Consider the following 27,270-nt stretch of genomic DNA (forward strand, 5'->3'; position numbering starts at 1 on the left):
TTAAGGCAACTTTTTAGTTTTTAAGGATCTTATCGAGATTTATAAATCAAAAACAATTCCTTTAAAATATTTATTACAATTAACTTTGTACTTATCAAGCTACCTTACACTTAAAACATTCAAAACAAATGCATACACGTCATTCTATATATATATAAAAATTAAAACAAAATGACTAATTTCGCTTATGGGCACACAAAAGTAATCAATCCCAAGTTAAAAAGCACTAAAACGTGCTTTCCATAATCGTAATAAGTAAATACGATATATATGTATATATTTATACAAAAATCCATTATACGGTGGTCATATTAGTAAGAATTTAAAACAATAGAAAATCGTTAAGACATTTTCATAATAGAAGAAATAAGTAAGTTTAACATGCAGGTTTAAAACCAAAATAGTTTTGAGTCAAGGAGAAGACGTGATAGCCCGTTTGGTATGTTGAGATCAATGACACAACCCCACTCTGGTATAAAATTTAAAACATTTCAATCATTTTATTAGCACCGGTCCAATATTTCCAAGAAAATTTAATATAATATTGACACAAAGTACGTTATTAATGTAACATCATATTATGTATCTGTGTTTTTAGAGTGGGCAGTGACAGCACTAAGGGCACAGAACATTTTATAAGTGCAGTGCTGTGCCAAAAGTTAGTTACTGATTGAAAAAAGATAAGTTTTAGGGATTACCACTTGTTCTTGGCTTAACCTTTTTATATATATACACATAAAAAGATAACCATTGTTAATAAAAAACTTTTCAGTCAAGTGCATATTGCCAATATTACTATCATTAGACGCTACAACATGGTTATGTTCTAATAATATTATGCTAATCACGGGAGATATTTCTATAACTTAGAAAACGAATATTAACAGATTTAATTATTACATTATGTGTAACTTGAGGATGTACGGTGCGTAGATTACAGCTACGCATCTAAATCATTCGTTATACACATAAACAAGGATCTTTGGCAACACTGAACTTAACGAAAATAACAACTCCTGGCAAGACTGTTCCCTCTGTTATGTACAATAGTGACGCTATAATGTGCGTTGTGGTCGCGCGGTGACGTCACGACGTGGTCCCAAAGGGCGCGGCCCCGCGAGCCTCGTGTCACTCGTGGGGCATCTCTTCTGAATGAAGCCAACTGTCGTTTTCCGCTCGCGCTAACTGCTTGTTTAGACTGCAGTACAGTTTTATTAAAGATTCCTGTAAATAAAACACATTCCTAATGACAATTGCGAATTTAATGAAACTTTTTTTTTATTGCTTAGATAGGTGGACGAGCTCACAGCCCACCTGGTGTTAAGTGGTTACTGGAGCCCATACACATCTACAAAGTAAATGCGCCACCCACCTTGAGATATAAGTTCTAAAGTCTCAAGTATAGTTACAACGGCTGCCCCACCCTTCAAACCGAAACGCATTACTGCTTCACGGCAGAAATAGGCGGGGTGGTGGTACCTACCCGCGCGGACTCACAAGAGGTTCTACCACCAGTAAAAACGCCACGTCTGTTTTCACAAGTATATATATAAAGTAGCCTAACCCACAATTTTTCATATTCGTGCTTATATATTGCAATTTATTTAAAACATAAGAATTTTTAAGCAAAACCGCCCTATCCATAGTTTAGTCCCTATAGTTTTGCCCATAGACAACAGATGGCTTTGTAAATATTATTTTTGCGCGTATTGTTTTTTCCTCTGTGGCAGTGTAAAAGTAAATTCAAACCTCACTATCTCTATACTAACTATGGCGTTGACTGCTTTATATAGGAGCGTGGTTCGAATGGGAACTAACTATTTGCTGTCTTTTGGAAACTCATTATTGGCTATTTAAGACCAATAATAATGAAAGTGAAAGCAACTAACATGAATATCATTCTTATAAGATATTTGGCACTATAGTCATTTATTATGAACTTTTCTATATTTAGTCAAAAAGGATCTTTCTATTGTCTATGTTGACGAAACTCAATAATGTATTTCATTCAAACCATATTTTTTCGTTGTTTCACTAACAATTTGAGTATATAAAACTTTACTTGGGAGATCATAATTGTATGGAAAATACTAGGTTTTATTTAAATCGAATCAAGCATTTACGAGTCAACAGTTTTGAAGTCGGAACGGAAAAAAAAAGAGGTTTTATTGAAGTATTTGCCATGTAAGTAAACATACTTGTAGTTTTCTATAGTTTAAACCATGAAAATTTGAATACGACGAGGAAATTATATTCGTAACATAAGACAAAATAAATACCTTTTCGTTTTCTAATTGTATCATTTCTCTCTTCTGCCGTAATTCGTCATCATCCATTTTCTCTTCGAGTTCTGTTTTGTGATTACTGAGATATGCTAATTCGGTTTGGATCTGGAAGAAATTTATTGAGTCATAAGTTAAGAGTTTTAGAAATTGCAAAAAATTATCTATATATTGATAAATATTTCATTCATTCCACTCAGAGGTATGCGTCAACCCATTTATAGTCCATTCTCGGTGGTTTTAGGCTCTTCAAGCACCGGTCATCGTCTTCGACGAACTCGAGGAGTTCGATCTGCGATCTAACCCATAGAAACAACCCACTGAGTTTCTCGCCGGATCTTCTCAGTGGATCGCGTTTACGATTTGGTGGTGGATTCTGTGAAGCACTGCTCTTGCTAGCGCTAGTGTTAGCAACGACGTCAGGTTAGAGCCCCGTGAACTCGCCCACTCGCTCGGTTAAGCTGACGTTACCAGCATAGGTAGAAAAAAAAGAAGATCTGATAGAAGATTTCGCTACCGATATTGCAGTTACCGTCGGGTAATAAAATAACATAATCAGAAACTTACAAAACTGACACGCTTAGTTTTTCTTAAAATTGTGCGAAAAGGTTTTGGGAATTGATTTTCGATAAAGCTTAGACATATTTATGTACCGAGGAGAAATCTACAGCTGAGAGGTTGATGAGTACTATGGACACTTTTTTCTTTTTCCCTACCTAATCGTTGGTAATCTAAGGGCTATTCCAATTAGGCCTAGATTGGTAGTTGAGCTCACGAGGCTCAACTTGAGAGAACTTGCTAACGGTAGCCCTAGCAAGGACAGTGCTTAGCTGAATCAACCACTGGATCGGAATCGCGATCCACTGAGAAGATTCGGCGCGAAACTCAATGAGTTGTGTCTGTGGGTAAGGATGATCGGGTTGTCGAACCTTTCGTCGCATTCGACGGGTTCGATAAGAACGGTGCCGAATGTTGGATCTGGAGAATCCGAAATTATGTCTTTAGGGCGACAGTATATCGTTCGATCATCAGACGTGTAATTTGCGGCGGCCAGGATGAACCCTCTTATAGCACGGTTTTTTCGAAGAAGTTGGAGACTAGTAAAGTTTAGTCTATCTGTTAGAAACTATCCGTTATGGTAGGGATTAATTTGTGGGAATTTACGCAGTTGACCTTCGCAAAAAGGTTATCATATCGGAGTTTACCACTCCTTCAAGCTTAGCTCGCGACGTGACGGCAAAAGCGAATACCCAAGTCGTTGTGTTGCGTGGTATAGATTGACTAACTTACAACTTCCATCCAATAACGTATAGCAAAGTCATAAAAATTCTTCGCTTATGGTGTGCAATATTAATCTATTTAGAATTTTATTTTCTAGTGAGTTTTAAGAATGTGCTTGTACCTTGAGGTATTCCTGCGCTAATTGTTTGTGCTTCTCGAATATCCTCTTTGATTCTTCGTTTGAGAGATCGGGCGAGATGGGCCGCAGGTGCGGGTCGAGCATCATGTGCATTGAATCGAGCGCGGGGTCTGGCTCGGAGGCCGGGGCGCCGCCCTCGCCACCTGTTGAGCTACTGCTGTTACCTGTAAAATTAAATAAAGATACCGTTAAGTCATTTCTAGTTTGAACTATATTAATTTATAAATGATACTGCGATTGCGTGGAAGTAATGTTGTGTTCTAAGATCAAGCAATAGATCGTAAACGCTGGACGCTACACAGGGAAACTTTACGCAGTATTATCAATGCTAGGCGAACCTTATGGTGTGTATTTTCGTGATAATACAAATACAATCGACGAAACATCAGCTTTATTACGGCATTTAAGTAATTCAGTAAACTAGATTACATTAAGTTCACGTGTGATTGATTATGTACATTATAAAAAAATGTGCAATTTGATTTATCATGTAATATTATAAAAAAACCTGATGCTGTAAAATAATCTATTAAATTACCTTTTTAAGACAAATACACATAATATTTAAGTATCTTCATAATCTCTCAATCAATGTCAAGGCACAAAAGTTAACTTTTGTCATAGATCATGAAAATGTTGTTACCATAACAAAATTATGTTAAAAAAGCTATATAAAGTTTTGATTGCCACAATTTGTTATGTGCATATCTATAAATACGCTACACGCGTATTTGTATAAAGTAGGCAAACAAACAATTTACGTAGTCTCTGAAGGCGCAAACACGTTATTCGACTAGACTCAATATTACTTATGGATCATCGTACATCAAACTACAAGGCAATTGAGTTTATAGTAACATATACAAAATTGTAAATAATAATTGTTTGTTAAAAAAGTAGTTAAATAACACATTTAACCGATAAAATGGTGGCTACAGTGTTTTTTTTTTTTATTTTTGCCTAATTTAATGAATAAAAAGAACATATACATTCAATTAGGCAAATTTAAATAAATTTTAATGTCGCTTAAGCCACAGTTCGAAAACAATTCAAACGTTTTAACATTTTTTAAAGGAATTGGTCGCGGTTGTACGGCAGGGTTAAATACGTCAAGAGTTAAATTTACTCTCGACTTGCTGATGTCAGACGCTTCACCTAGATTTCGGATTTCGGCGTTCGATTCTTTTCCCTGCGAATAGATGGCAGCAGCGAACTAAACAAGGCGACGTTGGGCAACACTAGAAATAATGTTGTGGAAGCTGCAAACAATGCATTTCAAGAAACGATTATTGCACTAACGATCGACAACCGACAAACAATTAATGGAACAATTTTTCTATACACGTTCTATTATTAATGAATTTCTTGCTTGAAAAACGTTATGGATTGAGGTAATATTTAACAAATATGTTAGTTTCTTGAAGTTTCCCGTGAAAACACTGAGTTGAAATTTTATTTTCTTCGTTTTATATTTTGTTAAGGATATGGCGTATGATGGTGGTAGGAAGTAACATAAACAAGCGAAGGGCGGCCGACGCTGTTGACGCAAGAGTTGTTGAAGGACAACAGTTTCTTGCATATCCTCGGATTGAACTTGCGCGACGGCACTCACTATAAAATATCCAACTACAGCTGACTGCGTCCCTGATGGTGGTTACGATGCCGGTGGTGGCGTCACACGCGTCGATGCGGCGGAAGCGCGCTGGGGGCGCGGGCAGAGGGGGCATGGCGCGTCCTCTCGCTGAGACAGTGCGCCGAGCACTGCTGTGCACGCCGCCGTCCGCTCGAAATAATCGGCGGGAGAGCCGGGAGCGGGCGGTGCAACAAACAAACCGACGCTATTCGTGGTGCGGTGACTCAGCGACGTCAGCCCGAGCTAAATGCGGACACCGTGTGCTGCCGCCCTTCGTGAGGTTTTCTGCCATTTTCGATGGTAGGGCGCACGCGCCGCTCTATGTGCAGCCGGTCGACGACCCGCGCCCACGACGATGCCTCTTGCACTCGGCACCGCCGCCGGTTGAACCCGCCACCGCCATTACAGATATCCTTCCATGCACATCTCACTCGTAGACTATCAAACTAATTGTTTTATTTGAAAAACTTTTCGATTGTGGTTCTTTTTGTTAAAGATGAAATACTTTTTTTCCCTACCTATGCTGATAGCCTTGAGAGGCTATATCAGCTTCGCCCTAACGTGTAGGTGAGCTCACGGGGCTCAAACCGGAGTGTTGCTAACACTGGCCTTAGCAAGAGCAGTGCTTCGCAGAATCTACCACCGGATCGGAAACGCATGAAATACGAGTGGCGAGAGCTTCTATGGTAAATGTAACTGTAAATTTTTGGTTGGTCAAAGACGATGCAATAATGAAATTATACGTGAAATAATCGTTTTACAGTGATTTTCATTTGATTTTATTCTTAGGGCTTCATTTTTTTCTAAAGTGCATTGCTAGACGATTGCAGTAATGTACAAATGTTTCACATTACACGACATACGTATTACACAAACTTTTGACTGAAAACATTTGTAAAAAACAGATCTTGAACAAAAATATAGGTTAGTCTGTCATGTTTTGTCATTTGGAATTAAATATGTGGCTAAAATTGAAGAACAAACAGTAGCAATGTTTTGACGTAAACAATGAATTGAAAACAATAACGTAAACAGAGCCGTTGATTTATGCACTTGCGTCTGTTGGCAACTTCAGTTGAGATATTAATCATTTTGTTAATAATATATGTTTAGAAGATATTAACAGAGCAAATATATAACCTAACAAAAATTGATTTATAAGGGAAATTACGTGATATTTAGTTTGATGCGTAATCGTTTGATGGGAGCCAATCGTGTAAAATTTGTTTTCTTAATTTATTTGTAATTTGAATCCGCCCCCCCACTGTCCTAATTTATTCATTCCAGGCTTATCATTTCAGAAGAATGATTAACAAGCGCCAGGCAGAAGGACGATGGAAAACTAGGAGCCAAATTAAGCTACCTACCTCAAAATTCTTGTAATTTTGATTCCGTTTAGGTATAAAAAAAACAATCTGATAAAAATAGTCCTTGTTAAAAAAATTAATTTAGTGTGGTAAAAGGTAAAACAGCATACGCAAGATACTGGACGCAAGTTTCCCTTTAAAAATACATTATCATTTTAAACAGGAACATGAACCGAATCTTGCTACTAATTAGTAAACACGTCTTCATGTCATCGGGCGTGTTAACACGTGCCCTTAGGAAACAATTTTGCTGGCATAACGTGCCAACTCAGTGTATAACTTACGCAGATCCAAAAGAGAGCCCATAATTCGTAATTATATTTATAATCGAAATAAACTGTAAAACATTTTTTTCACTTGAGAGGAAAATAAAAGTATGAATCAATTAAGGCATTTTGTGGAAGGTTTTACGAGGAAGAGAGAATATCTTCTACCGATGATATTTCTCCGACCGACGGTCCGAATGTTGTTGTTTGGAACTTGTATATAATAATATGCAAGCTTATCTTGAAAATGTCGTAAGCGAGATTCAGGCATCTGTCAAATATCTTGTTTTCTATGATAGCTACCGCCATAATTTCAATAGAAACAGACGAGTACTAGTAAAGAATTCAGAATGCGATCAGATGACATAATTCCATATTGTTGTCCAACCGATGATTAAATAATAAATAATTTAAAAAGTTCAAGGTTTTCGGTGACAAAGCAATCCGATCTCGCTTGTTATTATTATTGCATGAAGAGCATCGGTACATGTCCTTGACCGATATGTATTATGTATTTACTGATTACGCAAGCATCTTGGCCTAGTCCTATTCGACAAAAGGCTCAAAAAGGCTCAAACCTTTAGTGGTTTTAGTTAGACCTAAGAGGTTAGTTATAACGTTTTAAATAAGAAAACATTGTTTGGAATAATGAACATAACAATGTATTAAACTAATTTAGTTCATGCACAACTGGACACACTAACACAATAAGATTTTTAGTAACTTCATATATTTTTTAATTATATATATTATTACAGGAAATGTTCTCTGTGGTCAATATTTAGAAATTACGAAGCTACTAATTACAAGTCAGGGTGATAATTAACGAGCAAATGGCGTAGTAAAGGAAACGCTCGAGTGGATCTGTTGATGGATCCAATCTGCTCGAACGTGACTAACACTGGCCATTTTACGACTGAATTTTGATGAAGCACGATATTTAAATTGGAAACGGCAACACTAGCAGAAACTAACGAGTTCCTGTAGTACAGAAAATCTCAGAAATATTTTAGTTTATTACAGTTGTTTGACGCTGCGTTTATTAAAAAGAGATGTAGTATCTGAAATAATATTAAATTATGGTAATGTGTTCAGTGAAGTACATTTTCATTACTTTCTTACACTCCTACTTTCAGTTATTGCAGGTTAGTCGTCTTAGCTGTGTGGTTCGTGAGGAACGTCGACCTACATGACGACCTGTCCGTTGAATTGATCCGTAAACTCATGAAGTTAGCGTCGGAACGGTACTTCGATAAGGCTATGCGTTATGATAATCGTCTTATCGTTGCCGCCGCTGACTACTCCCCGAATCTTGATCACGCAGGGGACAGTCACCGTCGACGCCCTAGACACGTCCTTACGGATCCATCGGATCCAATAACTCTTGTATTAGGTGCCTTCAGTTCTAGAATTAAGAGCAGGCTTAGGGACCCCGGTAACCGTACTCGTCGAACTCCGCAATATTTCGACGTGCAACTTAACCTAAACAACAGTCCGCTGAGTTTCTCGCCGGCTTTTCTCAGCGGGTCGCGATTCCGATCCGGTAGTAAATTCATTCGCGAAGCAGCTGCTCTTGAGTTGTTAGGTTTCGTTTGGAGGCGCTCAGTTAGTTGTCAGCAAATCCCACCCTCCTGGCTGAGCCCGTGCTCGCCCACCTATCCTGGTGAAATTGGAAAGGCCTAAGCCACCAGTACACCTTCTTTCATAAAAAAAATCTCTCCCTGCCTTTCGCCACTACCCTATCTCTCGTTCTTTCTCTCCTCATATATAGGATATAATAGCTCAAGTCACCAGGAGCGATGATTCTTAAAGATTCGATAAAATAACATTTACTAAGTTTTGGTTATTTAGTAAATCTGCCAACAATTTTCAAACTTTTAAATTTAGGTTCCGGAAAAAAGTGGATTGCATTTTATTGGAGAATATGGTGAAAGTCGATGGTACGATTCGATGCAGCACTTCTTATGTTTTGTAAATTTGTAGAAATCCATATTTAATATGGAAGTCTTTTTTTTTACCTTCTTCAGTATTTAGACCATGCGATCTTTATTTATAATGTTATTATTGAAAATAAGTTTATTGTGATAACGCATTTAATATATTGATCAAAAAAACGTTTCACATTCAGGTTTGGATTTTCTTTTCTATTATTGGTATCGGAAACACAGTCGAGACACATGTTTGTACTTACACACACATTTGTACTTACAAACACAGTTACGAATATCTCGAATATAAGCATATTTTAATTAATATAATGATCCCGTTTGGTTTCGAAATTCCGTAGTTCTGTAGTCGGAGACGCTAATCTGACCGATAGACCAAAGAAGCGATCAAAAAATAACCAGATTATTATTCATTTGGACAGAGAGTTTACAGGCCATCTGGTATGAAGTTTGTACTGGAGCCCAAAGGTGGCCCAAACAATATGGATGCCGTCAACTACGTTTAGGAACTGGGCCAAATATAAATTGTCGATCATATGTTCTTCAAAACGGAACGCATTACTGTTTCGTGACAGAAATAAGTAAATGATGATACACACCCGTGGAGGCCTATAGTAAATACGGGTAACCGATTGCAATATACTGGTATAATATTATAGGTAGAGAGGGCTGCGGCCCATTTCTTCGGTAAAGCATTTTACGACAACCACGGGTGGTAGTGATATTCAAAGTCAGGTCTCTTAAGCTGTAGCCGGGTGTTTCAAAAAAATTCAATTTGGGCGGATGTAATGTTCTTAGCGAAAGTTAGCCAGGCATGACTACGATTCTTTAGTATTTTCTAATTTATTATTATTAATTATTCATTAATGCAGAAATCACACGTCAGAAACAGTCCTTGCGTCAACAATATTCAGTTAACGTCACATTTGGAACATCAAGCCACGTGTCGACCGAGAAACATGACGTCGTTTAGATTAACATCAGAAAAATGACGTGTGATGAAGCGGATCTTGGCAACATTATTACTATCATTTGGATCACCGTTGAAAAGATAAAAAATACTTTAAATTTTTAATGAATATTTTTGTATTCACCCTAATTTCTGATCCTGTTTAGTCCTTCTAAATCACTATTCAGAAGACTACGTAGTAATTTTGCCCGAAGCAAACTACTAGCCAGAAATTGCACGAGAATCAAATGCCAGTAAGATTATTTGTTAAGAAGCAAGAAATTTATTTCAGTTTAGACTTTAGATGGTATTTATGTATTTTCTCCAAACTCAAATCGTATTGCATGCCGCTTTGATTGCGTCAGTGTAGCTGTGACACCACACAGAAACTGTCCAAGTGGCGACACTTATTCTATTAGTGAAGCGATTTATGATCTGCTATATGACAGTCAGGCAGAAATCGGTTAATGCTTTCAGACGTTGAAATGTTACGACAACCACTGGTAACTTTGTAGCGGTAATGCGAGAATGAACAACTTTAGATTGACAAAATAAAAAAAAAGAGAATCGAAAAATCTACAAAACCTCGCTATCATAATATTCATAACATCTCACACAAAACTACTGTAAAGGACGGTGCTTATTATACAAGACCTCCATAAGCTCCATTGGATAAAAAAACTTCTATATTTATAGACATAAAGGCAGCAATTTTAAAATATGATCATAACGAATAGAATTTTTACGAAGCCTAAAAAACTAAGTTTTCCTTGTTTCCAATAACCAGAAATTCGGCGTAAATTTCAATAAGTAAAAATTCAGTCGGTTTATAATTTCGTAGTTTAACGGCGTAGTATAATAATATAAACGTTTTGAAATGAAGACCGTTTATTTATCTTCGTGCCAAAAGTTCACAGAATATCCGAATTTTTAATGTCGGTATCTACAAAGTGACAACTTGTCACGTGACATGTCCATGAGATTTAAATGTAGAGAATTTATTTGATCCGGAAATAACTAGAAGCGAATATAGGTGTCCTTGCGTATCATTTTAAAGTACCTATCTTAAGGACAATAATAATCTTTATACTTGAATACAGAAGCGGCCCGCGGACAAGAAAAGTGAATCATACGCTGTTTATATTTGGAAAATTTATCTTATTTGTTTATTTGGTGGTATTGTAAGTAAAATTAATAGGAATATTGCTCGTGCACACTGGAGTTTCAGTTCAGATCTTGGGAATTTTGTTTGCACTAAATGTTGTCTGCTCTTTATTTCAAACAATCAATCTTTTCATTATTTATAGATGAAAGAACATGTTCTTAACAAAGCGTGAATGAAAAAAAGATAATAGCGCGCTATTTGGATATTTAGCTCCTTTTGTAAAGAGGGCAGTTTACAGTTTCGTGCCAACTTCTGCACAGAAACTAGAACTGGGCCAGTCACCATTAATGTTTTAAATGGGTGATTATAACCAGATCACATCAAAGAATTAGCTAAAGATGGACGCGAAATGAGGATGACTAATAGGACAGAATATGTCTGGACGTGAACACTTTACGACTATAGGTAGCAGCGGGATAACAATTAAATGCACGGCAACAGATGCGAGATAATTCTGGTATCTCCTTGAACTCTTGAAGATTTAGTACAGCTTGAAATTCGAAAAGACTTCAAAGCGGTTACACAATAAATAGATATGTTTAATAGATTACACTATAGAATTTACGTGTAACATCAAGTCATTTGAAGAGTAGAAGAATTTTGTGGTTTTAGTTTAGTTTTACTACGGAGCGTGGGTGTTGAGACGTCGGAAGTGATTTTCGTAAGTTTAATGATGTCAATATCGTAACCATGTTCTAAATTAACATTACCCTCAATTATTATGGTCATATGAATTATGTAGGTACTTAGATTATCTTAACATAATAAATTTTATAATGTATGTAAATGATATTTTGGCATTCAGAAGATTAATACTTTTGAAAAGTTCTTTGTTGTGAGTTCACTTCTGGTGAGTATTGGTTAATAAAATCTTTATTCTAGTGAAGGCGATGGCATTGTTAATCTATATATATAAAAATTAATTGCTGTTCGTTAGTCTCTCTAAAACTTGAGAACGGCTGGACCGATTTGGCTAATTTTGGTCTTGAATTGTTTGCGGAAGTCCAGAGAAGGTTTAAAAGGTTTAGATAAACATGAAAATGCTCGGAATTAATTAAAAATAATAATTTTGTTTTCTCTTTGATGTGTCCTCCGTCGGACGCATTCCTTTTGTTTGTTTTAAGTTTATTTTATACAAAAGTTTAGGTATTTTATTTCTCGATTGAGGCACTACGAAGTCTGCCGGGTCAACTAGTTTGTCATGTAATGAAATAAGTATAAAATTTACAGCGGCAAAAGGAAGTAATACAAAAGCTATTGGCAAAGTTAGCGTTGTGAAATCGCGAGCAGTGAGTCAGACGAGTATTTTAGCCAAGCGCGGGTGCGCGGCACCAGCCTCTGATCCACTACGTGTGTCGACCGCGTGATCTTACGTTGGTTTATATCTTAAGAATATTATTAAATCTTTGCGTGGTGATGCTTCTCGGAACAATGTTAACGATTAAGGTGTATTTTTTGTTTGTTGCTACTGTGTGGCTATGTTTTATCTGGTTGAGGTGTTGCGAGAAGACAGAATCGTTCGGAAATATTGCTGTTAATGTCATGGAATTTAAATATACTAATTTTATAATGAGCCTGTTTTGAAGAGTCACTTAATCAAGTAGGCACTACTGGTTTCATCAAAGCCAAACGAAAACCAAATACTTAAATAAATCATCGTAACATTGTATGGTTGTCACAATTTAAATTCAAGGTTGCACTGCTGTTATTACGGTAACTGGGGATTATTTAAACGGCACTCAATTCAGAGTTTTGTTGAGGAAGGGCAATCGTAGAAAAAAATAACGTAATGACTTTGCGTAAATGTAAAACTGAAAACTGAACAAGCCAGGACGCTGTGTGACGCAGACACGAGCCCCGACCTACTTATGTCGTTGAAAAAATAAGCAGATGTTCAACTTTGAAGCGGGATATATCGAGCAGGGCAGAACGTGTTGTTCCGAATAGAAATAAACTTGTCACATATTTTGATTGTATCTAGAGCGAGCGGTTAGTCATGTAGCGATGCTGATGCCAACGTCCCGGCCGCTGCTAGCCACCACACCGAAGCTATAAAGGCAATCGTATTCCAGACTGAATCACTACAGGCGCCGTCTGCAAAACGTCTCACCACTACCTTATTTACAAACTGTGTTTTCTTATGTATGTACGTATTTTTGTGTCGAGAATACACAAGGAAATTTAGGGATTGGCGCGACTATCGAACCGCTTTTCTGTTACAACCTTGTTATGACAATGACAATGTATCGTTAAAAATAACTGAAGAGACGCACGAGTAATATATATTTACATTTCATAGTGATTGATTGATATGGGTTAGAAGTTTTTATTTACTTTTTTTTCCTACCTGTGCTGATAGCCTTGAGAGACTATTTCAGCTTCAACCTAATTTGTGTAGGTGAGCTCACGGGGCTCAAACCGGAGTATTGCTAACACTGACCCTAGCAAGAGTAGTGCTTTGCAGAATCTACCACCGGATCGGAAACGCGACCCACTGAGAAGATCCAGCTAGAAACTCAGTGGGCAAATTTTATTTACGTAATATATGTTAATAAAAGTCGAAGAGAACGTGTCACCGAAAACATTTTCCTGACCATCCTGCTCGTAATGACCAATACTGAAAAGGATGGAAGAAAATAAAATACGAAAACGGAACAGGTAACAACACTTCGCTGTTGTCGAGAAAATGTAAACACCTTTATTTTTTACTTCAAAGCATCTTTATTTTGACGCTTACATTTGAACTCGAGATCCTTTGCAACAAAAAGGTAATATGTAACAATCACAGATTAATTAAAATCACATAAAGAACCTCTTGTTCTTTGGTAAATATTAATCACTTAGTAAATAATCAAAGAATATTCATCATCTGTGTCAGTTAGACAAAAATTATGATGGAATTTAAGGTTATAATGGCGGTAAAGGATATTTATCAGTAGGTTAGAATCTTCAAATTTTAATTATCGAATCATTACTATTACTACCATTCCTAAATGTATATTGAAATTTGCTAATGAAGGACGGTTACTGTCAGGAAAGCGACTGATCGTAGAACTCCAAACTATATCTTGCAACAACTCGACCGATAGGATAAGGATAAGAATATGTAAACAGACGCGACCGACGATACAAACAATATTAAACTGTCCGTTTGCGTTTATAAGACAAAGAAAGAGATAGACGATATATTTACGGAACTATTCCAATTTTTTATTTCATGAAATTATTATTACCTTTTTAGTAATTGCCACAAAGAAAATACAAAATTAAAACAATTTCCTTTGAATGTTTCGGAACAATACCATGATTTATGAGCGAAAACAACCGATCTGTGTAAACTGTGTAAAGGTCAATATATTAATATTTTATAAATAATTTCGGATAGTCTGTCTGCTGCAGGTACTATGTTATATGGAAATTATTGCCATACGAAAAAGAAAAAGAAAAAAAACTCATAAGCGTCAACAACATGTGGAATGAACATCGTGAGAAAGGTCTTTTTAGTCGAAGCTAGCGGGACACGGTATACATAAACACTATTTTCGTTTTATTTTACGGAGAAAATGGTGAAAGATGCACTCTAGCCGCGAAAAAGTATATGGTAGCCCAATTACTTTACGTTTAACTTTGCAATCACCGGATGAAAACTTCCGAGATTTTAGATTTACTCATGATTATTTTACACGCGATTTTTTTTTATTGCCCTTGTATGCAGACGAGCATACGGCCCACCTGATGGTGAGTGGTTACCGTCGCCCATGGACTTAGCAACGCCAGGGGCAGAGCCAAGCCGCTGCCTACCGCTAATAACAATACGATTTTAACATAAAGCACCCAAAAATGTTATAGGCATTCATTATTTTTATTGCATCTTCATTTTAAGCACGGAACCATTATATCGGACCACGTGGGTCCGATGCACACGTGCCGGTATTCTGTACTATTCTCGTTGCGTATTTATGTAATCAACAATAAAACGTATTAATAATAGTTCCATTTGATTGTTTACATCTATCGTCTCACAGAGCCCGGTCTCCTCTGGCAGATCATAAAATAATTAGCCGTGATTCACCACCGCGCCGAAAGCGTCACTCGACGCGAGTACGCGACAGCTTTTGGCAGTACTGTATGACAGCGATTATTTCACTGTCACTTATCATTAGTAATAAAATTTAAGTAATCCAATTCGGTATCACGTAATCTATGTTATTCAGATGAGAATTTTAGATTCACTATAATTTTTACATATCAGTCTTTTGGTGTTACCAAAGAAGACTGTTTAACATGAAGTTAAACTTCTTTTGTTATTGGCTCTTATTATTAGATTTCTACATTAAAGGCAAGGGAATTAGAAAAAAGTGAAGTTACACTTAGAAATATTTCTCATCAATATGATAAATTTTAGGAGACCAAATGAAAACAAATTAGCTTAAGATGAAAACTCTTATATCATTATACATGTAGTAACAGTATCTTACTGTACAGCTTTGCTTTAAGATTTGAATAATAATTTGTATATTTAGATTATTCAATAGTGCTACATTGACGCGCCAATCATGAATTTTAATCATTATTGCAAAAAAATGAGTTGATTAACGAAATTGTTTTTAAATTGGTGGACTGAAAAAGGGCTGGAGAGACTGCTCGTATAGATTATTGAAATTAATTTTAGCTTAGTTTTGTTATTTTACATGTCATTAAAAGAGATCTGAGGTAAGCCATGGCCCATCGCTAAGACCTATAACTATATCTTAACCATATTTTTTCTGTTACTATCTCTTAACCTGTTGCTCTTAACCTATACAAAAAAAAATTGCCAGTCTTCTATGTCTGAATAAGTTTATATAGTATTCTGGTTACAATTGATTCAAAAATACTCAGAGAAAAATGTTCTCGGAAAATAGGACAATATAACTCCGAATTATATGAAGTTAAGAGTCCATAAAAACGAGAGAGTTGGGGACTTGTCTGAACCCCAAAACTCTGTTCACGGCAAATTAAATTTGATTTTTGATTACAATTTTTATCATGATAAATCTCATTTTATTATTTGAAAATTCTAACATTCATGTCTCTAACAAACTATAATAGCTTAAAATTCTTTTTTTTAATTAACATATTATATAATAAAAAAATTTTTTAAATGCGTTTATTTATTAAATTTATATTTTTTTATTTAATTTGTTAAGTTCAAAATTTAAAATTTAATTTATGATGTCTTTCATATATCAAACTAATAGATAGTAACATCGAAGGATTAATAAATTGATTTTAATCGATACAATTTTTAAATCGTTTCTTGAACTGTTAATTAATGTCACTCCTATGTTTTCATATCTCGTGGTTTTTATCTTTATATATGAAAAAAAATACAATACAAAGCATGGTAAAATAAAATATATTCAGTGTATATCTTATTATTTTGAATTTAGTTTGATGAAATAATTTAAAATTAGTTGATTGACGATTGGTCTTCTAAAACGATTATGAATTATGATTCATCTCATGAAACTTGGCGATGATATACAAAACGAATTTTAGTAAAACTACCAACCATTCGACAAACAAAATCTAAGTTATCGAGAACATTATCAGGGAAACTCACTCATGAAAACGTCAACGTAAACTTGAAATTTATCAAAGTCCTGCTGCACTTTAAACGAAACTTGAACGGAACAGTCCGTTTGCGGCATAATTTCACAGAATCACGTTAACATAATTTTTGTAATCGTCCTTGAGTTACGCACGTGCATCACAAGGTAAGTCGCGTTAGTGCGGCGACATTTGCGGGCGCGTTAGTGCGGCGACATTTACGGGCGCGTGAGTGCGGACGCGTGGATGCATCGAGGCGAGAGTGCAGTGCGTGCGGCCGCGCGAGACTGTGCGTCGTCAGACCCGTACCATGCCTCCCCGATAACCTTAAATTAGATTAATTGTACCGCGCTGATTCATACGCCCCGCGACGCGCTTCTTTTTGTTGACAACGGACAAATGAGTCCCGCTCGAATTAGCTTTCGAGGATTATGAGAGGTGAATGAATTTTTTTTTTTTCGAAACTCGAAATGCACTGCTTTTAGCTGTGTTGTAATGTCCGCGTTCGAAATAATTATTGCGATTTTTATCACTAAATTAATGTAATTTAATAACCGCCCATATTGATATTCTGCGCGGGTAGGCACGGCCTAATGTTACGACACTAATTTAGATAGACATTTCTTTTCTATTTCAATACTTTTGAATACGATTTTCAACTACAACACCTAGTATGATGGATGCTCGGTACAATCTAAATCGAATTAAATCAACGTTATAGTAAGATCGTATTAGAAAAAAGAGGTAAAGGTATAGGTATATTTTTTGCGTTCTTACTCACTAATGAACTATTCAGTGTATTATCACGTGTACCCCGTTTATATTTTAATAGCAGGTTGCGAGAATCGATGAGGTTGGTTCCGATCGAGCGTTCAAAAAGCCGGCTTTGGCTTTATAAAAATCAACACATTTGTTTATTTGAGTAACGCATAACGGCGGGAAGCCCGCCACGGCGGCACCCATGAAAATATTATTACGACTTATTTACTTTACCGCGATACTGTTCTTACCGCATTGACGTCTGCGCTATGACTCATCAGGGCGCAAATCAATTGATTTGTCTCAAAGATAATTTAGCAGTCTCTCTAACCTATTATGCATGTAGGTCTCATGGGAACATGTTCTATGCGTTTTGATGATCGTATCGAATCTTCGTATTGTTCGCGTTCCATGAAACAATTCTGGCGTAATAATGAAATAAAGTTTTTTTATTTCAATTATTTATTATAAGTCAGCGGAGAGTGACAGGGTCGAGGAAGTATTCTGTATAACATAAGATATGTAGTTTTGATTTAACTCAAATAAATGACGCAAGATTGTTAACGGTTGCGTGCAAGTATTATGAGACTCATTGTTTTCTCTAAATTAGTGGTCCCACAGTAGTCGAAATTCGACTATAATTAGTTGAAATTGTAAGTTTGTACACTATTATGATTGTATTTTATACTTCTATAATCACAAATTTCGCCAAGACTACTATAAAAAAAAATATAGACTACTATAAAAAATATTAACAAAGACAAACAATATTTAATCTCAATTTGACAATAGACGTCAAGAACAAAAGCTTGACATTAAATAGTATGCATGCGTGTGTGCGTTAAATACATGGTATGTAGTGTGTGTAATGTTTTCTTTATTGATTTAATGTATATTTTATGCATTATTTAAAAAAAATATTAGCATTGTGCACTTCTTCTCTATATTCTCTAAAAGTGTGGAAAATTTCATACTCCTCCGTTCGCGCAATTTTCGTAAAAAGGGATACAAAGTTTTTGCTTCACGTATTAATTTTCTCTAAATATATTCATGATTGACATTGCAGAGACGTGTATATGGCTTACATATTGATAAATAATCATCGTCGCTAATCGATAATCACAATGCTAGAGGCATAGCCAAGCCGCTGACTTCTGCTGAGGACTCTCTAAAATCCAACCTAAGAGAAACGAAAATGGCACTTGTAAAATTGTTTGAGCATTAATTAAACATTTCTTGTTTTCCGTGATATATTTAAACGATGTTTTTTTTGTTTAAAACCCGGAAGCGTTCGGCAAACGAATAGAATCAGTCTATCTGCTTGCGCCAGCGGACGTTGGACGACGCCGCGCTTTTACGACTATTTCCAGATGTGTCGCTGCTATAAACTTCCTGAAAGATCACTACCTATTTATCGAGACGATCAAACATCAAGTTTAGTCGATGAATTCTGCCAAGAATAAAAATTGGAGCAAACGCTAAATCATTCTATATACAATTTTTTTGGGTATTTCGCAAAAGCAAAAAAATATCACGTCACCTACTTATATGATATATATTTAAGTGCTTTTCGAATTATTCTTAAGGCCTTGGTTTACACCTTGGTCACAGGCTGTCATACGTGACCACATATCATAGACTGGTTTATGGTTTCATGAAGCAATAAGTAACACCGTTAGTGATCTAACAATACTTCGGCTTGGCGTTGTGTTCGGTCGTTGGTCCCACACCACCCGTTTCCTAGAAGGTAAGCGGACACAGTTTAAAATAGTCACGGCCCCTTCCGAGAAGCGTGACTCACTCCGGGACCGTCCTGGGCCGCATCTGGACCGATCTGGACCGCACTATACACCGCGATCGTTTATATGTAGGTTAGTTACTCGCACACCAACATACGAACAGCATCAAAATCCGGAAAACATCATAAAATCTCCATCATACTTGTTCAATAACTTTTCAAGAGCTCCACAACAAGTGTTACTAGAGCTGTTCATTCTGTTTTGTTAAGTTTTAACTTTAAACTAGCGATTGGCTTGTTCGAAATGATTAAAACAATCGATATATTATCGTAATCGGTAGTTAATATTTAACCTCGTTCCCTGACTTAACAATCGAGTTGTTCTCGATTGTCCAGACTCGACTAATTGGCCACTACGTACGTCCATTTGCTTGTTATTTTTCGCTAACATCGCATTGTATGAAGTCCTTACTATAATTATTTGGTTTTATTTGAATATCTAGGATTCGTATCCATCCTATCGCCTCGTGTCGCATGTTCCAAATGTTACAATCGAAATTCGTGACAGTATCCATCTCGACTTAGCTCTATTGCGAAAGAAAACCTTCAAGAACCATTCAGCTCACTGAGTTTCTCGCTGGATCTTCTCAGTAGGTCGCGTTTCCGATCCGGCGGTATATTCTGCGAAGCACTGCTTTGGTTAGGGCCAGTGTTAGCAACACCTCCGGCTTGAGCCCCGAGTGCTCACCTACACGCTAGGGCAACGCTGAAATAGCCTTTCAAGGCTATCAGCATAGGTAGGGAAAAAAAAGGATCACCCTGAAGTTTTCACAATTAGAACGATTTGAGCATCTCGGAATTAACCATTCTATTCGTAATCCATATTATCCATCGAATTAACCAAGAACCTATAATCTTAATATAAATTTTTTTACATCATTTACATTAGTTACTAACCCGTATATAACTAACGAAAAAAATCGTTCAATAAAAATAAAGACAGAATAAAATACATGAATTCAATTCACAGAACGTCTAAACTGTTTACCGAAATAATATTTCATTTTGACAGTTCTACAAAGGAAATAGGCACTAAAACTTATCCTGTTCAATTTCAAAGAAATCACCAGCTTTCCGCAAAATAAATACTAATTCTCTTTGTAGAATCACTGGAATAATCGAATTACGTTTTGAATGTTTTCTACAAAATTGTACAAGAAAATGGGAACTTAAAATTAAATGGTTATTTTCGGGACAATAAAACGCAATTCAACGTAAAGTGGCCCCACCTACCAATCGAGGAAGACTACATGATTCATACAATAAATTTGATGATAGGAAACACTGCAGCAATAAATTTAAACATTCGAGAGTAAATAAAGTAAATAATGTAGATGTGTTAAGATAATAACCGGTATTCTGGGTTTCACGAGCAGGTATAAGTTTCTTGTTACACAAAAAGAGTCGATATGTATGGGAGCTGAAATAATTCGATGATTCTTTGACCGATTCACAAATGAAACATTTATCAGTGTGTAATTAGAAACTCGTGACATTTCAAATAAATTAGGCGACCTGATGTGATTACAATTTGTTTTCGATTTTGTGATGTTCCGCCCACGCAAGCTATTTATTTTATGCATTTCTACAATGTTTACGATGCGCACATTGTTTTCCTTGCGATTTACTTAGGGAAGAAAATACATTAATATCTGTTTTCAAATGACCTGTTGCTTTTAAAACTTTTACGGCTTTTACGTCGAGGTTACTTTTTAACTTTTTTTGTTTGTTTATTATGAGGTCATCTTCATATTGATCATGTTAAGGAATGCGAACAAAAACTCTTATCACCAATTACCCAAACACAATAGTATTATTCGCATCCATAATCTGGGATCTTTGTACAAATGAGTCAGAGCGGTTGGTTTGTTAAGAAACACTGTTGTCTAAGATTTTTAACTGATACCAGAATATAGAGTACATGTAAATTACTTTAGTAAAACAATTTTTTAAATCGGAAATAGAGTTAGCTGGTTTTGTTTTTTAAACATATTTAATTTTAAATATTTTTTTAATGCTGCACGATTTAGTTAATTTTCCTCTAATTTATAATGTTTAACGTACTTGTTTACAGATAAGTATTTAAAGTATAATTAGGTAGTATAATAATATGGTTCTTAATTTCGTCAGAATTAACTACCGGAGACTTACTTGTAAAATTTTCGTCACATCCATATTTTAAATTACTTTAGCTATTATGAGGTGACAATTTTTGCTGACAAATAATTATGATAGAAATACATAAATAATTTTACACTTTTCATCCAAGGCGGATTCTTTGTGCCGTGTTGTGGCTACTGAGACTGAGACACAGAAAAAAACAAGTATTTTCAGAACCAAACATGAAATATCCATATATATTTAAGTGATTACTAGCCAGACCAAAGACCTAGTATTTGGATGTTACACAAAACAACACTTTAACAAAAATTCAGTCACTGAAATTAAATGTCAATTTGACACAAAATAAATTTTCCATTTCAGATAGTTTTTTCACAATCAAAATACAAAAATTTCACTAATAACATTCTTGCTAATACATAAATATAACAAAAAACGGAAATACGTTTTCACACATTTGAAAACGATTTTAAATTGAACAAATTTCGTTCTATTCCTAATTTAAATTTCAAATATTAATAAAACGACATTATCGTTTGATCGTACAAGATGAATAAACTATGACGCACGTGACTCAGACCAGATGCAATGTCCTGGCGAAAGGACTAAGCTATTTCGATGCTATTACTCATGCGATGCAATGATACATTCGGACTGGTTTAGACGACAGATCGGATCAGTAAACAGTACTGCGTGTCTTGTTTTTGCAGGGAAATACATGAACCTTCTGTTTACCTAGGTTACCTATACCTAGAATATTTTAATTACGGAAGCTCTGTGTAACTTCACAGTAGCAATGATTTTTATGTAATGACTTTTTTCGATATTCGAATTTTATGTTTATTTTTAATATTGGCTATTGCATGATTGATTATAAATGAGATTTTTAGAACCAAGCGCATCGCACTTATATGTTAATCGGTGGTCATTTGAAAAGTTGTCTATGTAAGAATTGACCTATATTAAATAAATTGTCTATGACGAATTGTTAACCGTAAAAACCAGTTAAGCAGGACACTGAGAATTTTTAGCTGCCTTTTAATTATTAGCGTCCTGAATTTCAAATAATAAGTTTAACATTAAAAAAACATCACGAGTTTACGCGCACGGGTGGTAGATTAGTAGACGGTAGATTAGCCACGAGTGACGTCATGTGTTACCCGCTAGGAATATTAGTTTTATTCCTTGAACTAAAAATTTAAGGTATTAGATTCAAATTAATTAACAACTGATCTTTATACCACAAGTCTCCATTAAATAAAATGAGGTTACGAAACCGAGAATCTCAAAACCTTCAGTTTAGTAATGACATTTCAAATTTTTAGATGAACTTTAGAAAAACTTTTAGGTCAAGTAAAAATGTTCGTTTTCAACAAATTAATGTGTCGACTCGTTATTTTTACTTGATAAGTCAGCACGCACGCAAGCAAACCGTTGTCGGCCGTAATTCGCAAAGTCTATTTAATAATATAATGTGCACGTTACGTGGGTCGTATATCTCGGCTGCTACAAGAAAAGAGTTATGTCAATGACATTACAAAAAAAAAAAAGTTTTCTCTTGTATGAGACTTGTTAGTCAAAACATAATTTTAGAGCTCATACATTATTCGAGTGTATTCATGATCTGAACATTTAAGAGGAGCACATTACGTTGTACGTGCATACCTATTTATACCGCGGTGCTAGTGATTCACTGTCTTCGATATATTATTTTTGTATTAAGCACAGATGTATTGTGAAACAACGCAGAAAGGTCTACGATACGTAACGTTTTCATTTATATAAATACAAAATTTTATATACAATTTACAATTATTTTTATTTATATTAAATCTGTTTAAGCACGCAAACCAACCAGAACAAGTTCAGAGACGGTATTTTTTTTTTTAATTTGTTTTGATTAGTTGCTAGGATATTTTGATCGTACTCACCGCCGATGTAGTATTTGTCGAAACCAGGATGATTCCTCACTTCAACATAATCATCAAAATGTATAGGCGCATCGATGATTTCCCACGTGTTCTGTAATAGAGCAAAAGTCAAATTTTAAATGGAACTTTCAAATATTGAATACAACGTAATAAAACAGAACGGCCTTCGGCTACTCCCCGCTACGTAAAACTACTTTGTAACAGTTCAGGTGCACTTACAGGATCCACGTCTATATGTAATGGCGTTTGTATGCTCGAATTGATCGGTCTCTGCGTTACGTTCCCATTGTATTCTCTCACTGGTGTCATTGGACTGTTGGTGGCGCTCAATCTGTCATAATAATTCTGGTTGCAATCTTCCTTTCTGAGCAAGCTCGAGTTACTCATGACCGAAGGACTTCGGGTCGGAGACAGTTTATCAACCTCCCTCTTCCAATAAGGATCCGTATCTATATGTCGCGGATTAATGTTTCCGATGTTGTAATTGGGGATGGGCGAGAGTCTCCGCGGAGATGAACTCTCGCTGAAGACGACAGGACTTTTGATGACTCGCAACGAGTCCTGGGGTGTGCTGCCCTCGCTTGGCACGTAGGTCCTCTCTGAAGGCACGGGCGAGCTCGATGTCCTGTTGATGCTGATCGGCGATCTTCCGGCCTCCAGAAAATCTTCAGACTTTTTGAAGTGTTGAGGAATCCTAATGGCACCGACCCTGTTATGGGCGTCGGACTCGTCCTTCGATAGTGCCGTCGTTTTGGGGTGCGCCTCAGCGGCCATTATGTTCTGTAGCTTACTCACTTGCGTCTCGACGTAGCTGCGCGGTCTGGACGGCTGTAACGGGGTGTCGATGTTCCTGAGTACGGGGTCGGAGGTGCTATGGTCGGGGTACTGAGTGGGGATGTGTACTTGAGACAGTATATCGTGTTCTGTGTCAGTGTCGAGGCTGTCTCGAGAGCCACACTCATCCTCCGAACACTCCGAGTCGTCCACCTCGCAGTCGTCGTAGTTTATCGGCGTGTCAGCACCCGGAAAGAACTCGCATAGTGCTGACATTATTTCCGTCACCTGAAAAAAGTTTCAAGTATATCAGTGTTTGTAAAAATCCTAAAATGTTAGTAGATGAATATAAAAAAAAAAATAGGCATTTAAAAATAAGCCCACGAGAATTATAATTTGTGTAACTGCCATTCAATTGAGACATATACACCACAAGCTGCATGGCAGCATTCACATTGTAATGTCTATAGGTTTTGGTAGCTACATAACATCAGATGGATTCATACATTTATGAAGATATTTTTTTTGCGACATGCACAAAGTTCAGTTACATTTTCGTTTTGGTAATTCTCTGTTTGTAAGATGTTTGTAAAATTAAATCCAAACATAACTGTAATACATGATTTTATAAATAATAGTCTCACTTATAAAATAGCTTCAGGTGAAAGCTGAATTCTGACTCTTTACTGTTTAATATTTGATGAAGTAAAATTTAAAAGACAGCCAAACTGCTCAGTTCAAAAGGTTGCACCTTGAGAGCAATTAATAGTTAAAATGAAACATACCTTGGCCATGCTTGGTCTTTGTGCTGGTATTTTGTGCCAACATTGTGTCATCAGCTGCTCTATTGGCTCCGGGCATCCCTCTATTAGATTTGGTCTTTGACCTGAAAATTCACAGTTATGTAACTGAAACTCAGGCATCAGCATATTATTAATTCAATTACCCTAAATATTAAAATGATTGTGATAAATACACACAAGTCAACAATAGTAATTTTTTGGCCATATCCCTATTTTCTACACTTAGGTTATTAACCACAATTTCTATTGTGATGTAGATATTTTCCATTAAGATCTTTTTTCTTAAAGTTTATCTTGTTTTCACACACACACATAAATACAGGGTCTTAGTAGCAGGTTAGGATAGTAGCACTGAACTCTTCATTTCCATAAGCAAGAGTAACCAATTATGATAGGTGACCCAATTATGACAGTACGCTTCGAGATGTGATTCTCAGTTTGATCCACTTTATAATCAAGCAAGTGTGAAATTTTTAACACACAGTCAATCGAAACTTGCTCGCAACCATAATAGATTTCTTAAAATTTAATAGCACGAATTTTTTTGTCATAATAAGCATATTGGATGAAAATTAGTAGGTTTTACCCGTAATATCTAATCAACAGTCAACTATTGTATCTTCACTAAATAACAATTTAAATAACAGATCAAACCTGTATGCACCGCCCACATTATTCTATATGCAGAACCACCTTCTTCAAATGGTTTCCTCCTAGATAATACCTCCCACAGTATAATGCCCCATGAGAACACATCACATTTTTCTGTGTATGTCGATCCTTCAAATACCTGAAAAACATTAAACAGTAATGTTTTAAAAGCTTTGAATTATAATCTTCCTATTCATTTATTTCTTCTATCTAATATAAGGCATTGTGGTTAAATAATATTTAAAAGCATAATGATTTAAATTTTAAATTCAGTTCAGCTTAAAATATTTCTATACGCTAAACAATTTGCTGAGTAATTTGTAATTTCACCTTTTCTTATTACACACAATGAAATTCAAGTTATTTTGGTTTGGTTTCAATACCTATTAGTACTTTCAAATTTTCCCTTTTATAATCCATGTAATTAAGTTTCATAATGGCTTTTATTTTTATAAAAAAGTTATAAAAGAAAATATTGATTTTATTTTCAGTACTCTTTTTCAAAGATAATGTTTGTCCTTATAATTTTAAATTACTATTACATGCTGGTAATAATATTATAAAACTGAATGAAGCAGCAAAAGTAACAAACACAAAATAATAGTTATTTCATTTTCATCTTCATTATACGTCAAGTTTAGTTTATACATATAGTTTAGTAGTAAAGTTCGATTATTGCATTACACTGTTTTTCGAATACAAACCTCAGGAGCCATCCAAGCAGCACTGCCTTTATTATTCGTCATGTATGTTGCCTTATCAGCTGCTGTGCCAAAATCACAAATCTTCAGGCGTTGCCCTCCACCGACTAATAATAGATTGGGTGGTTTTAAATCCCTGTGTATTAATGGTTTTGGTTTCATGGAGTGAAGGTATGCTACACCCTAAAACAATGGTATTTTTAATCCATTGCACAATTAAAAATAATTTTGTATTTAAGATAATACTTAATATAATACACTGGCTTTTGTATTTTGATGATCAATAGTAAATTATTACCTCAGCGCACTGGCGGGCCCAGCTCATTGCATGTGCTGCTGTGTATTTGGGTTTGGGTCGGTTGTGTAGTACATTATAGAGAGAGCCACCTTCTGCATACTCCATGACGAGGCATACGTGAGCACCCCGCGTGCACGCTCCGTACAATCGCACAATGTTTGGGTGACATACGCGAGATAATTGGCGTACCTCGATCGCAAATTCACGTTTCTCCGCCTCTGAATTTATGTGCTTTACCGCTACAAATCTGTTCCGCCATACACCCTTCCAGACAACACCGAAGGCCCCTTTCCCTACGACCTGTCGAATTTTTAAGAATCTCAGAACATGCTATTAAAAACTTTGATTTTGTCAAAACGTATCTGTGTCCAAATATTTACCGAGAGCTCCTGTATTTCACTGTAATCAATCTCCTCCACAAACGTCTGCTGATGAACTGGCGAGTCTTGCACATTGGAACTATTGGAAGCCATTGGTACACTTATTATCACATTATCAATATGACTAGAAAGATTATACAAACCTTATGTGTTACAAACTAATAAGTTTTCTTTATAAATTGGTAAAAATAGTTGGTTATCTCAATTTCTTCAGTATTGTTTGGCAGAAAAAAGCAACTGCGACAAGGCCGCCATCTTTGAAACTGTAGAACAAATGTCATATTTCGATAGAGATGTGCCGAGCTTCATTGTTGACATTGATCTATCGGTAGGATTTACAAAAAAACTCTGGTTTTTACACTTTGAGTACAGAAATAGCATTTAATTAATAATAATATGCCAAATTGATTAATTATTTAAGTTTTTTTCTGAGA

At 35.8% G+C, this 27,270-nt stretch overlaps 2 protein-coding genes across 2 annotated transcripts in view; one reads left to right on the top strand and one right to left on the bottom strand.

Moving 5' to 3' along the window:
- Nucleotides 1-56: 56 nt before the first annotated feature.
- On the bottom strand, nt 57-27,108 carry Tak1 (TGF-beta activated kinase 1). The gene is made up of 10 exons (XM_089740073.1): nt 26,837-27,108; nt 26,457-26,756; nt 26,162-26,341; nt 25,461-25,596; nt 24,789-24,889; nt 23,449-24,291; nt 23,230-23,320; nt 3,685-3,866; nt 2,280-2,390; nt 57-1,224 (listed from the first exon to the last, which is right to left on the bottom strand). Exons 1-10 carry the CDS (start codon nt 26,927-26,929, stop codon nt 1,129-1,131), a joined length of 2,133 nt encoding a protein of 710 aa, XP_089596199.1. The 5' UTR covers nt 26,930-27,108; the 3' UTR covers nt 57-1,128.
- Nucleotides 16,816-27,270, top strand: part of RunxB (RUNX family transcription factor Runt related B) — an 89,766-nt gene continuing 79,311 nt past the window's right edge. Inside the window, exon 1 of the mRNA XM_089740080.1 lies at nt 16,816-17,058. The gene's annotated coding sequence lies outside the window, so the exon portion shown is untranslated. The remainder of the gene's footprint in view (nt 17,059-27,270) is intronic.

The sequence above is a fragment of the Bombyx mandarina genome, chromosome 03 (genome assembly GCF_030267445.1).
Source record: "Bombyx mandarina strain Sakado chromosome 03, ASM3026744v2".
Lineage (NCBI taxonomy): Eukaryota > Metazoa > Arthropoda > Insecta > Lepidoptera > Bombycidae > Bombyx > Bombyx mandarina.

Coding starts and splice junctions, on each gene's coding strand:
- Tak1 (XM_089740073.1), bottom strand. CDS start 26,929: ATGGCTTCCAATAGTTCCAATGTGCAAGACTCGCCAGTTCATCAGCAG. Junction 26,342..26,456: donor GGGCCCGCCAGTGCGCTGAG/GTAATAATTTAC, acceptor CCATTGTTTTAG/GGTGTAGCATACCTTCACTC. Junction 25,597..26,161: donor CTGCTTGGATGGCTCCTGAG/GTTTGTATTCGA, acceptor AATGTTTTTCAG/GTATTTGAAGGATCGACATA.